Raw genomic sequence first — 15,154 nt, 5'->3', positions numbered from 1 at the left:
TCTGGATGCCTCTGTAAGGGGAAATAGAGTCGGCCTGCAGTGAGCGAAGAAATGGTTGAACGCGTGCGGGCAAATTTCACGCTTAGCCCACAGTAGTCGACGAATAAAGCAAGCAGGCAGCTAAACGTACCACAGCCGACGGTTTGGAAAATCGTACGGAAAAGGCTAAAGCAGAAGCCTTACTGTTTACAATTACTACAAGCCCTGACACCCGATGACAAACTCAAACGCTTTGAATTTTCAGCGCGGTTGCAACAACTCATGGAAGAGGATGCGTTCAGTGTGAAACTTGTTTTCAGTGATGAAGCAACATTTTTTCTTAATGGTGAAGTGAACAGACACAATGTGCGAATCTGGGCGGTAGAGAATCCTCACGCATTCGTGCAGCAAATTCGCAATTCACCAAAAGTTAATGTGTTTTGTGCAATCTCACGGTTTAAAGTTTACGGCCCCTTTTTCTTCTGCGAAAAAAACGTTACAGGACACATGTATCTGGACATGCTGGAAAATTGGCTCATGCCACAACTGGAGACCGACAGCGCCGACTTCATCTTTCAACAGGATGGTGCTCCACCGCACTTCCATCATGATGTTCGGCATTTCTTAAACAGGAGATTGGAAAACCGATGGATCGGTCGTGGTGGAGATCATGATCAGCAATTCATGTCATGGCCTCCACGCTCTCCCGACTTAACCTCATGCGATTTCTTTCTGTGGGGTTATGTGAAAGATTCAGTGTTTAAACCTCCTCTACCAAGAAACGTACCAGAACTGCGAGCTCGCATCAACGATGCTTTCGAACTCATTGATGGGGACATGCTGCGCCAAGTGTGGGAGGAACTTGATTATCGGCTTGATGTCTGCCGAATCACTAAAGGGGCACATATCGAACATTTGTGAATGCCTAAAAAAACTGTTTCAGTTTTTGTATGTGTGTGCAAAGCATTGTGAAAATATCTCAAATAATAAAGTTATTGTAGAGCTGTGAAATCGCTTCAGTCATTTGTAATAACCCTGTAAGTGTAACGGGATTATATCTCTGTTTATGTTCATTGCATGAATGTTTACACTCATGACTTGTGTGGACCTCTGTGTAACACTGAAACAAATTAACTGCTTCTCATTTGATTCTAGTTTTTTTAAGACACCTTCTTCCTTGGTGACACTCATTGCTCATGTCTTGAGGAGCCCCATTAGCAGCCGTGCAGTGTTGGAAATTCCATGATGTGCTAGGGACATAATGGTATCTACTGGCAAATTCTAACTGCCCTCACCATCTAAGGAGTATCTCAAACAAAATAATAATACAACACAAACAAATATTGGTACTAATGTATAACAGTATATGCAAACATTCAGACCTGTGAGCTATTTTAAGCATATTCTTTAATGGAACGTTAATAAATAACACTTTCACTAATCTTGTATAAGATCATAAGTGTACATAAAACCTCTCACCTATGAACCTTTAGGGAAACTTCACAAAAATTGTATACCTTCACAATTTGCCGACACCAACTTAATAATTCTGAAAGGAAGCAGCTGATTATTACTAGTAATATGGAATCTACCAGATACAGTTTGGCTTCACTGGAAAATGAATCAGGGTTAAAGATCCTGTTAAATCTACATTTTGTAATTCCAATCCAAAGTTCTCTTATTTTTTTAAGTGCAAATGGAGTAATTTTATCAGCTGATGTTGAGGAATATGACTGCTACAGTGATGAGAGAAACATTAAAAATAAGTTGTTTCAATGAAGCATTGTTTGGATGTGCACACCTGCTACTGGAATCAAAAATCTTTGCCAGAAGACGACTGCAAATTTCATTATTTTTCTGCACTTGAAGCTTTTCCTCTCACAAAACATATAATGAGATTAAATGATGGAAAATCTAGGATGGAAAGTAACAATACAAGAGAAGGAAAGTTGCTACTTACCATATAGTGGAGATGCTGAGTCGCGATAGGCACAACAAAAAGATTCACACAATTATAGCTTTTGGCCATTAAGGCCTTCATCAGCAGTAGACACACACACACACACACACACACACACACACACACACACACACACACACACACGTCTGCAGTCTCAGAGAACTGAAACCACACTGCGAGCAGCACCAGTGCATGCTGATGGGAGTGGCGACTGGGTGGGGGTAAGGAGGAGGCTGGGGCGGGGAGAGGGAGGGATAGTATGGTGGGAGTCGCGGACAGTGAAGTTTGAAGTTTAGACGTTGGGCAGGAGAGAAGGTGCGGAGGGGGGAGGGGGTAAGTAGCGGAAAGGAGAGAAATTAAAAGACTGGGTGTGGTGAAAAAATGACGGCTGTGTAGTGCTGCAATGGGGACAGGGAGGGGGCTGGATGGGTGAGGACAGTGACTAATGGAGGTTGAGGCCAGGAGGGTTACAGGAACGTAGAATTTATTGCAGGGAAAGTTCCCACCTGTGCAATTCAGAAAAGCTGGTGTTGGTGGGAAGGATCCATATGGCAAAAGTTGTGAAGCCGTCATTGAGATGAGCGATATCATGTTTGACAGCATGTTCATCAACAGGGAGGTCCACTTGTTTTTTGGCCACAGTTTGTCGGTGGCCATTCATGCAGACAGACAGCTTGTTGGTTGTCATGCCTACATAGAATGCAGCACAGTGGTTGCAGCTTAGCTTGTAAATCTCATGACTGGTTTCACAGGTAGCCCTGTCTTTGATGGGATATGTGATGATAGTGACTGGACTGGAGTAGGTGGTGGTAGGATGATGTATGGGACAGGTCTTGCATCTAGGTCTATTACAGGGTTATGAGCCATGAGGTAAGGGATTGGGAGCAGGGGTTGTGTAAGGATGAACGAGTATATTGTATAGATTCGGTGGATGGCGGAATACCACGGTAGGAGAGGTGGGAAGGATAGTGGGCAGGACATTTCTCATTTCAGGGCATGACAAGAGGTAATTAAAACACTGGCGTAGAATGTAATTTAGTTGCTCCAATCCTGGATGGTACTCAGTTATGAGGGGAATGCTCCTCTGTGGCTGGACTGTGGGACTTTGGGAGGTGGTGGGAGACTGGAAAGATAAGGCACGGGAGATTTGTTTTTGTACAAGGATGGGAGGATAATTACGGTCAGTGAAGGTTTCAATGAGACCCTCGGTGTATTTTAGAGGGACTGCTCATCACTGCAGATGCAATGACCACGGGTGGCTAGACTGTACAGAAGGGACTTCTTGGTAGGGAATGGGTGGCAGTTGTCGAAGTGGAAGTATTGCTGGTGGTTAGTAGGCTTGATATGGACAGATGTACTGATGTAGCCTTCTCTGAGGTGGAGGTCAACATCTAGGAAGGTGGCTTGTTGGGTTGAGTAGGACCAGGTGAAGCAAATGGGGGAGAAGTTGTTGAGGTTCGGGAGGAATGTAAATAAGGTGTTCTCACCTTCAATCCAGATAGCAAAGATATCATCAATAAATCTGAACCAGGTGAGGGGTTTAGGATTCTGGGCTTTTAGGAAGGATTCCTCCTGATGGCCCATGAATAGGTTAGCATAGTATGGTGCCATGCAGGTGCCCATAGCCGTACCATGGATTTGTTTGTAGGTAATGCCTTCAAAAGAGAAGTAATTGTGGGTGAGGATATAGTTGGTCATGGAGACTAGGAAGGAGGTTGTTGGTTTGGAATCCATAGGGCATCTGGAAAGGTAGTGTTCGATAGCAGTAAGGCCATGGGCATTAGGAATGTTAGCATACAGGTAGGTGGCATCAATAGTGACGAGCAGGGCACCATGTGGTAAAGGGGCAGGAACTGTGGAGAGTCAGTCCAGCCCCCTCCCTGTTCCCATTCTTGCACTACTCAGCTGTCATTTCACCGCCACACCCAGTCTTTCAATTTCTTTTTATTTCTCTCTCTATCCTGCTGCTTATCCCCCCCCCCTCCCCCCTCCGCACCTTCTCTCCTGCCCTCCATCTAAACTGAAACACTTCACTGTCCACCACTCCCATCATACTATCCCTCCTCCTCCCTGCCCAGCCTCCTCCTTACTCCCACCCAATCGCCACTCCCATCATGCACTGGTGCTGCTGCTCGCAGTGTGGTTTCAGTTCTCTGAGACTGCAGACGTTTGTGCAAGTTGTGTGTGTGTGTGTGTGTGTGTGTGTGTGTGTGTCTACTGCTGATGAAGGCCTTAATGGCCGAAAGCTATAATTGTGTGAATCTTTTTGTTGTGCCTATCGCGACTCAGCATCTGTGCTATATGATGAGTAGCAGCTTTCCTTTTCTGGTATTGTTATATAATGAGAGTATTCCTCATGGACAGTTAACTAATAAAGACACATTTAATTACAGATTTTGCATGGGGGGGGTGTTGACTGTTCTTTTGTCATGTTTGTGTCAAAGATACTATTGTTGCATACTTCAGTAAATTGTGACATGTATAAAATTGATGTGATAATCAAGCTGTTTGTGTGTTTTATAACTTTGTATGAGTTCATGATGGTGTATATTCTAAGCATTTGTGTAGCCTAGTGTAGACCACCTTATTGAGAACTCACAATCAAAACCAGAAAACCAGCAGTGATCTACAACCAATGCTATGGAACTGAGTAATCCATTCTGTACTTTTTTTTAGCCCAAGTGGGAGCATTCTCTTTGCAGAACAAAGCACGTATCTATCAACATACCAAAAGAATCTGTCAGTATGTTAGATCCAGCAAATCATTAAAAATACTTGCAGACATGATTTATAGGAAACCTCCTTATGCAAAACTTTAGTTTTCATATCCATTCTCTCCCACAAACAAATTAAATGAATTCCAATTGTTGTATTTCTTTCATATTTCACTAGCAATCCTCTCCCACACTTTATTTTGACCATACATGTTAACTGTGTTAATAACTGCTGTGATTGTAAATACAGGGATATTTTTCCCCGGGCAAACATATTTAATATTGAACTCGGGGTTGTTTCTCATTGTCTTTGGTACAAACACAATTGCACAGCCAAAGCAGAAACATTCGTAAACTGCAAGTAACACAGATGTGACACATGGAAAAAAGTTGAGCATGCCACATTCATCTGGCAGTGCCACGGCATGCCATACAAGTCAGTTACATTGCATCAGTCCAGTAAATGCTGCAGTGTTAGACTGTGTGTGTTCCATCTGAAGTTACAAGCTGGATGCACACCTTGTGCCACTACAATTGCCACATCACTCTGGTTGGTGCCCAACCTTATAAATATATAACACTACTTTCAACTGACTATATTACATTTTTTAGTAGTTTTAAATCTTTGTCACGGCTATCAAAAAAGTAAATTTCACACATTGCAAAAAGCTGGCAGGCAATACATTGTGAAAGGTGTGTACATTAATGATATCCTTTTCACTGCAACAGTAGGATCCTTCCAATTGTACAGACTAATTCATCCTTTGATCAACTGAAAGATTATGCATGTGAGAATTTACAGGACATAGTGCCACCCAAAATTAATTCCGTCTCCTTCTTGTGTAGATGTAAGATATGAGTTGGTAGAAGGTGTGCACTTGTTGCACACAGTTTTTTGGACATCACAATGTCCATGATGAGGAGCACAATGGACTCGACAGTGATGAGCTTATGGAGGAAGTGCAATAATGTATGTGAAAAGCTATTGCTCTATGATTATGTAACTTGGCAATCATTTCCAGCAGAAATCATAATCTTTTTTTGCACAAAATAGTAACAGTGCACTATTCTTATGGAAACTGTATTTAAATCAACTGTCAAGAAGCTTGACACTTGGCTACAATACTGAATGCATGGTAGCAGCAATGGGCTTTATGTAGTGGTGTCATAATAATTATAATTAGTTCTTAGACAGGATTGTTGCAGGCACTGGAATGTGGGTTGCTAACTTTATCAAGGACATCAAACTCAAAAAGATGAGTTGACATTATAATTAGTCTCTGTGTAACACGAAATACAAGCAAGCTATTTCAGAGTAGATAGTGCCTGGCTGTTCGGAACAAGAGGTTCAGGATACTTAGTGGAAATATAGTGTTGATCTGCAAAATGGTTTCAAAATGTGACTCAGCATATCACACATTTTCTAAAGGAGTTGTGCAATGGCACATACATTGTATAATACAAATCGTAGTCCCAATAATTATCATTTTTTTGTACACACAAAAACGTTTTGGCCAACAGTATTTTGATGGTGACTAAGAAGGGCAGACACTGTCAATAATGTTTCCAGTCTTAGTTGAGAGCACAAAATTTGTGAAAGTTTATCCCACAGTGAAAAGTATCCAGGTGAACATTGTTGTGTGTGTTTCACTAAATGTCTCCAGATAACTATGTTTTCTTTCTGCTAAACCTTTCCTTATCCTGTTAAATTTCAAGTAACATGCATGACTAAATAAGATTTCTGTTGTTAGCTGATCCAGAATCCAGAAACAACAGTTCTTGGTCTAGTCTTTCTGCAAACAGCATCAGAGGAACTAGTTTGCCCATGGGAAGATCTAAGCATTTCACGTAAAGAAGAGCTTCGGCGCCTGTTGCTGGCACACATTCCCCAGGTTTTCTCCATTCTCACAAGTACGTTAATTCAGCATTTAATTATTTATACCTGTACCATGTTAAGAGTAGCTGGGAGCACTTATTGATGGATTTCATTATGGAATTTGAAAACAGTGGCGCACATATCACTGAAGAGGCAAATGGAATGAACACTGAATACAGGATTATTTTTTATGTATGAGGCCACTTTAGTCAGTAACCAAATGGCTTTGTCACTGTGTGTCTTGTTGGGATGTGTAAACTGATATCGACATGTTTCATTTTACCCCTTGTTGTTGGTGCACATACTGATTTTCATTAAATAATATGTTCTTTCACAAGCTTTCTGAGCAGTTATGCTAAAAACACTCAACAAAAGATTATAAGCCCAGGAACTAACACTATAAATGTTAAAAATAGAAGTTTTGTGTGGAAACCTGGAGTCAGTTTGTAAGTTAGTTACATGTGCTTACTTACAAATAATTGCAGTGGCTGCATTTAAATTAAATGAGATGAAGTATCGAGTAAGTGAAAAGTGGATTGGAACTTTGCTCCAAGTTTGAGTACTTGACCATAATCAACCTATAATTATGGCACTTGAAATTGTGGGACACACATCACTGGAGATTGTATTAAAATAAAGCTAATAGAAGATGTCAGATCTGAAGATGCAAATAGAAATGAAGAATCAGCATTGCATCTAAATAAACAAAGCCATCAAGTGCAACAAACTCAATTATATTGCTAAATTTTGCTTAGCATGGACGAAAAAGGAGGAAGCTCATCAAAAAATAGTGACTAAGCCAATGTAACTAGAAAACAGTCAGAACACAAGAAAGTCTTTTTTTCAACGGATTCTAAACAGACTCATGAAAGGAAGATGTGTTATGTAGAATCTAGTGCCCTGACTAGCATCACTAACTGTGGACGGGGGAGTCATAATACCAGGCCATATAATAGCTAAATTGTCAGCATGGGAGGTGATGGTTTAATGGCAAAGCCTTCTGGAAGTGTTGATCTGACCTATCGTTTGACGTCATTCTTATCCTAAACTCAGCCATGAATTTGGAAAAAAAAGAGAGAAAAAAGTGGATTCTTCTGATACAGAAGGTGAACTAATTGCAAAGCATCACCTAAGAATGGTATCTGTTGCTTGAATATAAGTGAAATGGAACAGTGCTGCAATACAAAAGATAGTGGGTTTCTATGGCATCACAGCCTTGTACATATGAATCACAAAAGTATGCTGAAGTCAACAAAGGTTTCAATACTATTAAATGAGGATAGGTGTTCTGAAAACGTCTTGGAAGTGGGGACAGTATCTATTTTCTTAACAGTATTATGAAAAGGATAGTTGCTGCTCATCATGTAGCGGAGATGCCAAGACACAGGTAGGCAAAACAAAAAGACTGTCAGAAAAAGAGCTTTCAGCCAGCAAGGCCTTCATCGGAGAAAGAAAACACACACACACACACACACACACACACACACACACACACAGTCTCTGGCTGCTGAAGCCACACTGCGAACAGCTGCGCATGATGGGAGACACAACCAGATGGTGGTAAAGAGGAGGTTAGGGTGGGGAGGATAAGGGTTAGCAGATAGGGGTAGGGGTCATAAATTGCTGCTTGTGGGTGCACGCAGGGACAATGTGGAGAGAGGGCAGGGAGCTAGGTGCAGTCAGAATACGAGAGAGGTAAAAAGACCATGTGTGCGTTGGTGGTGGTGGAACAGGGGAATGTGTAGTGTTGGAATGGGATCAGGGAAGGGGTTAGATGGTAAAGACAAAGACTAATGAAGGCTGAGGCCAGGAGGGTTACAGGTAAATAGGATACAAAAGTAGTTCTCAGAACAGATAAGAAAAAAAATACTTACATCACTCAAACTTTTCTTTATTTTTCAACTAGCTGACCTGGCAAATTCTGTTCCGCCTTAAAGCCAATAAATAATCAGATTTTGGAGGTTAAGTTCAATTTTTTATTAGGGAATACAAATAAAAAAATTAAATATTTTAATGATTCTTTATGTTTTTTGGTGCATAGCTTCCACTCTTCAATTAAGTACCTTGTGATACACGAAGCTTTTCTTTTATTATCATGCACAAGAACAGACAACACAGATGATCTTCCAACCCTTGAACATGCCACATGTAATTGACCATGTGAAAAACATGGATATTCCAGATTTTGACCACAAACTTTCGAGGATTGGCCTTGTGATTTGTTAATGGTCATGGCGAATGCAAGACGGATCGGAAATTGAAGTCATTTAAACTCAAACGGCATATCGGTTGGGATCATCGGGATCCTCAAAATGAGAACTTCCTCACCTTCGAATATTCCTTTGAATATCGTCACGCAGATAACTTTGTTCATCAATTTACTTACCACCAAACGCGTACCTTTGCACAGTTTTGGGTGGTTTATGTTTCGAAGAATGATTACTACGGAGCCAACTTTTAGGCGTAAATTGTGCGGTGGTAACCCAGGTACATCCAAGGAGCTTAAAAATTCAATTGGATAGTTGGTGGCTTCATCCTCATTTGTTACACAGTCAATAGATTTGAATGAATGCATTTTACCAATGATCTCATTCTGAATTATGTAGTTTAGGTCATCTACATATTTATTCTTAGCCTCTAAAATTGCTCGCTCACTCAACCATTCATTACTGTTGTAGTTAGTAATGATGTTTGGCAATACTTTGTTGATAAGTTCATCTTTCGGTGAGACAAAGTTACAGAAATTATGAGGAAATGAAATCAATCTGCCCGATTCTTTGACAGGTACTCGACCATTACCGATAGTCAGCAATTGCTCCGAGAAATCTTCAGCAGATGTATCATTAACCAATGCAATTCTCATGTTTGTTGTCAGCTGAAGTTTCTTCACATAGCGCCATAGATTCGATGATTTGAGGCAAGCATTTATTTCTTCTGCATTCGTTGATCTTGGAAGTACTGGCAGTGTTTATTTTGACTAAAGTTCAGTCTTGATCACATCATGTATGTTTTAATGATATAGGTAACCGGTTTCGGTTCTTTCTACAAAACCATCATCAGACCCATGGCTCCCTTAGGATGGTAGGCGGAGCTCTCCTCGCTGCTACGCAGTCAGCTGATCAGTTGACTGCGTACCTTAGGATGGTAGGCGGAGCTGTCCTCGCTGCTACGCAGTCAACTGATCAGTTGACTGCGTAGCAGCAAGGAGAGCTCCGCCTACCATCCTAAGGGAGCCATGGGTCTGATGATGGTTTTGTAGAAAGAACCGAAACCGGTTACCTATATCATTAAAACATACATGATGTGATCAAGACTGAACTTTAGTCAAAATATAACAATTAATTGATCACTGCTTTCCAAAAATGTTTACCAAAATTGTGGCAGTGTTTGGCGGAAATCGCCAGACAGTAAAATAATTGCTCCTCCAAAACATCTCGAGTCATTGCATAGATCTTTCAATGTTCGGTTAAGTGCCTCTAATGCACGTTTAGGCGCCTTGGTGCATTCTTCCCAGATGATGTTCTTGGATGTTGATAAAACTTTGGCCATTGCTGAGTTTTTTGTAACATTACATGTTGATTCTTCAATTGCTTGAAGATTTAACGATAATTTTAATGCTGAATGAGCCGTACGGCATCCTTCTAACAATGTGGCTGCTATTCCAGAAGAAGCAACTGCAACCGCAATGTTGGATCTCGCACAATTTAGATGTTGATCTCATATTGTTGTTCGTTCGACAATTTTGCATTGCCAACCGAGCCGTTTCACGAGCTGCCTCACTTTGCTCTTGTGATTGAGAAGCATAAAGTTGAGCCATACTAACGCGGCACTCTTCACAGGCAATTTGTTGTTTTTCTTCAGTCCTTTCATTCGCAATGTTTTGTATCCTTCTTGCATTACAGCTTTGTCGAGAAATATTCGATTGTCTTGGTCGCGACATTGTTAATGGTGATTCAAAGAAAATACAAATTATTTCTTTAAATTTTTAATTAATGATATATACTGATACTTAACCATAGACGTTTAGCTGTCATTTGCATTTTGTTATTCCGTGTCATATGCGTTTTTGTTATACCACATTTTATAGTGATGTTTAGCTGACATTTGCGTTTTGTTATTCCATGCCAGATGCATTTTTGTTATACCACATTTTATAACAGTCGAACGGGATAAAAAGTATTCTGTGTCCATCTCCTGGCTCTAAGCTACCTCTCCACCAATTTTCAGCCAAATCGGTCTAGCCGTTCTTGAGTTATAAATAGTGCAACTAACACGACTTTATTTCATATATATAGATGTAGTCTCCTTGTAGATTAATGCACTTGGTGCAGTGCTGTTCCAGTACCTTGATCCCATCTGGAAAGCAATTTTCCTCCAAGTCTGCCAAATAGTTGTCATCCCCAGCTATCAATTCTTCGTTTGAAGTGAATCTTCATCCACCAAGAAAAATTTTCAGTTTTGGGAAGAGATGGAAGTCTGATGGAGCCATATCGGGTGAATAAGGTGGGTGTGGCAATAATTCATACCTTACTTCAAGTAAATTGCCATGGCGATGGCACATGTGTAAGGGAGGGCATTGTCTTGATGAAAGATGACTTTCTTCTTTGCTAAACCTGGCCTTGTTTCGGGTATCTTCTGTCGCAATTTGTCCAGGAGGTTAGCATAGTATTCTCCAGTGGAGAGAGAATCTACAAACAGAATCCCCTTCGCACCCCAGAAGACTGATGCCTTGACCTTTCCTGCCAAAAGAATTGTCTTTGCTTTCTTTGGTGGCGGAGAATCAGCATGTTTCCATTGCTTTGACTGTTGTTTTGTCTCTGGGGTATAGTAGTGCACCCAAGTTTCATCTGTGGTCACAAACCAGTACAAAAAATCTTGTTCGTTTCTCCTAAAACGGGCCAAACATTGTTCCAATATGTCCATTCTCATGTGTTTTTGGTGGAGTGTCAATAGTTGCAGCACCCATCTTGCGATAACTTTTTCATTTCTAATTCCTCAGTTAAAGTATGATATACCCTGTCAGATGGCATCTGGCAAGTGTTCCAAGATGCTATTCCAGGCGGATGTAAAATGAATGAGTGCAACCGAAATACTTAACGCAGAAATGAAGATTTGGCCCTGTTTGACTACCCCATGAAGCAGATCTTAGGATTTTTTTAATGGTGATTATCTCCTTCTTGCCCTTTAACATGTAAATTACAACATAAACATAAATGAATGATTAAGGGAACTAGTAACTACCAAATGATAAATGCTGTTTTCAATTACGCATTTATTGTAGATTAAAACCCCTTTATATTACAAATGTTTATATATTGATGTCCAGTGGACATAAAACAATACAAATGAATTTCCTAACTAATACGATTGATCAGTTGCCCAAATCTGCCCCTTTTTATGCCTATGTGATCTGATATAAATAACGCGAGACGACTGACATCATCTACGTACCAAACACTAGAAGACACTACTTTCAAAGGTCATCTACAGTGGTGTGCAACCTCAGTGGAAATAAAATTCACGTGATCACAGCTGTTTAGCTTTATAGCCCTAATAAGCTGAAGCAATTAGCAATATCACCATATGTACTGCATCCGGTGCGTCGGAGTGATGGTTCTCATACACGTCTGCGACAAAATAAACCTCTTTCAAACACTAGGACAGCAAAAGGCGGTTCTCTGACTATTATAATCTAATACTGTCTTCTCCTCTCTGAAACGCGAACTCCCAGCCACAAGAACATAATTCAGATAACGTCTCAATGTGAGCATAGACAGAAGTAGTGCTCTCAATCATTGAACACTGCGTGCTCAACGACGACTCCCTACCCAGAAGTGAAGTCCAGAATTGTACAAGTTTGCAACAGTACAGTGTCTAACCGTTCTAACTATAAAATCTCTTGAGAGCAAAGACAGTAAGTCCGTCTGTACCAACAAAAGCTGATACTGAGCGACCATCAAACCCGGGCGCTCAAAACAGAAGACTTCTTCTTTCCACCGCTGGCTTCCCAGCAAAGCTCGGCTCCCCTCCCTCGTAACTCAGAAGGCGAGTCATATTCTCGAAACCACGGAATATTCTCACACTCTACAGATTCTTCTGAACTCCGACCAACCGTATTTTAGTCTTTTGAGGTCATACAACTGTACGCTTCTCAGAGTAAAAATCCTCGGAAATAACCCAGCCTGCGATTTCTGAGGTAACGCTTCCTCGTTCCTTTCTGCTGTGTCCAGGATTTTCATAGTTTCAGAAGTATTATCTGGTTAACCTTCTGGCCCCCGCTACAAGACAGGCCGCCCGCTGCTGTATTGGGCTTTCATGTTCAGGTGCCCAGACCGTCCATCTTGGCACTTCTTGTGTGAAGCAGGACCAACACACCTCTGCGGGCTTTTCCACCAACAGCTTGAGTTAGCCTGCCGTTCCAACCTCTACTAGTATAGGCTATCATTCAACACAGTTTTGATATTAAAGACACTCTGCCACCTTTCATGCAATAAGTGTTAACAATTATTTACAAGGTGTATGTGACACTGTCAGTCTTCCTGAAATATTCATATATATGATCTCCCCATGAACCATGGACGTTGTCATTAGTGGGGAGGCTTGCATGCCTCAGCGATACAGATAGGCATACCGTAGGTGCAACCACAATGGAGGGGTATCTGTTGAGAGGTCAGACAAATGTGTGGTTCCTGAAGAGGGGCAGCAGCCTTTTCAGTAGTTGCAAGGGCAACAGTCTGGATGATTGACTGATCTGGCCTTGTAACACTAACCAAAACGACCTTGCTGTGCTGGTACTGCAAACGGCTGAAAGCAAGGGGAAACTACAGCCGTAATTTTTCCCGAGGGCATGCAGCTTTGCTGTATGGGTAAATGATGATGGCGTCCTCTTGGGTAAAATATTCCGGAGGCAAAATAGTCCCCCATTCGAATCTCCTGGCGGTGACTACTCAGGAAGATGTTGTTATCAGGAGAAAGAAAACTGGCATTCTACGGATCGAAGCGTGGAATGTCAGATCCATTAACTGGGCAAGTAGGTTAGAAAATCTAAAAAGGGTAATGGATAGGTTACACTTTGATATAGTGGGAATTAGTGAAGTTCAGTGGCAGGAGGAACAAGACTTCTGGTCAGGTGAATACAGGGTTACAAATACAAAATCAAATACGGGTAATGCAGGCGTAGGTTTAATCATGAATAGGAAAATAGGAAAGCTGGTAAGCTACTACAAACAGCATAGTGAATGCATTACTGTGGCCAAGGTAGATACGAAGCCCACACCTACCACAATAGTACAAGTTTATATGCCAACTAGCTCTGCAGATGATGAAGAGATTGATGAAATGTATGACGAGATAAAAGGAATTATTCAGATAGTGAAGGGAGACGAAAATTTAATAGTCATGGGTGACTGGAACTCGATAGTAGGAAAAGGAAGAGAAGGAAACTTAGTAGGTGAATATGGAATGGGACTAAGGAATGAGAGAGGGAGCCGCCTGGTAGAATTTTGTGCAGAGCATAACTTAATCATAGTTAACACTTGTTTCAAGAATCATAAAAGAAGGTTGTATACATGGAAGAAGCTTGGAGTTTCTGACAGGTTTCAGATAGATTATATAATGGTAAGACAAAGATTCAGGAACCAGGTTTTAAGTTGTAAGACATTTCCAGGGGCAGGTGTGGACTCTGACCACAATCTATTGGTTATGAGCTGTAGATTAAAACTAAAGAAACTGCAAAAAGGTGGGAATTTAAGGAGATGGGACCTGGATAAACTGAAAGAACCAGAGGTTGTAGAGAGTTTCAGGGAAAGAATTAGGGAATGATTGATAAGAATGGGGGAAAGAAATACAGTAGAAGAAGAATGGGTAGCTTTGAGAGATGAATTAGTGAAGGCAGCAGAGGATCACGTAGGTAAGAAGACGAGGGCTAATAGAAATCCTTGGGTAACAGAAGAGATACTGAATTTAATTGATGAAAGGAGAAAATACAAAAATGCAGTAAATGAAGCAGGCAAAAAGGAATACAAACGTCTCAAAAATGAGATCGACAGGAAGTGCAAAATGGCTAAGCAGGGATGGCTAGAGGACAAATGTAAGGATGTAGAGGTACAGATCACTAGGGGCAAGATAGATACTGCCTACAGGAAAATTAAAGAGATCTTTGGAGAAAAGAGAACCACCTGTATGAATATCAAGAGCTCAGATGGAAACCCACTTCTAAGCAAAGAAGGGAAAGCAGAAAGGTGGGAGGAGTATATAGAGAGTCTATACAGGGGCGATGTTCTTGAGGACGATATTATAGAAATGGAAGAGAATATTGATGAAGATGAAATAGGAGATATGATGCTGCGTGAAGAGTTTCACAGAGCACTGAAAGACCTAAGTTGAAACAAGGCCCCAGGAGTAGACAACATTCCATTAGAACTACTGACAGTCTTGGGAGAGCCAGGCCTAACAAAACTCTACCATCTAGTGAGCAAGATGTGTGAGACAGGCGAAATATGCCCAGGCTTCAAGAAGAATATAATAATTCCAATCCCAAAGAAAGCAGGTGTTTACAGACGTGAAAATTACCGAACTATCAGTTTAATAAGCCACGGCTGCAAAATACTAACACGAATTCTTTAC

General features: G+C 41.0%; 1 protein-coding gene across 1 annotated transcript in view; it reads left to right on the top strand.

Annotated features, from left to right (window-relative positions):
- The window catches only part of LOC124716462 (exportin-6-B), a gene marked incomplete in the record, with an annotated part of 329,183 nt that overhangs the window by 81,758 nt on the left and 232,271 nt on the right, over positions 1-15,154 (top strand). The window contains 1 exon segment of the mRNA XM_047243176.1: positions 6,405-6,564. Coding sequence (XP_047099132.1) covers positions 6,405-6,564 — 160 coding nt within the window.

This window comes from Schistocerca piceifrons, chromosome 1, assembly GCF_021461385.2.
Source record: "Schistocerca piceifrons isolate TAMUIC-IGC-003096 chromosome 1, iqSchPice1.1, whole genome shotgun sequence".
NCBI classification, from domain to species: domain Eukaryota; kingdom Metazoa; phylum Arthropoda; class Insecta; order Orthoptera; family Acrididae; genus Schistocerca; species Schistocerca piceifrons.
The sequence above is the reverse complement of the archived record's forward strand: the minus strand, read 5'-3'. Positions and strand labels throughout refer to the sequence as shown.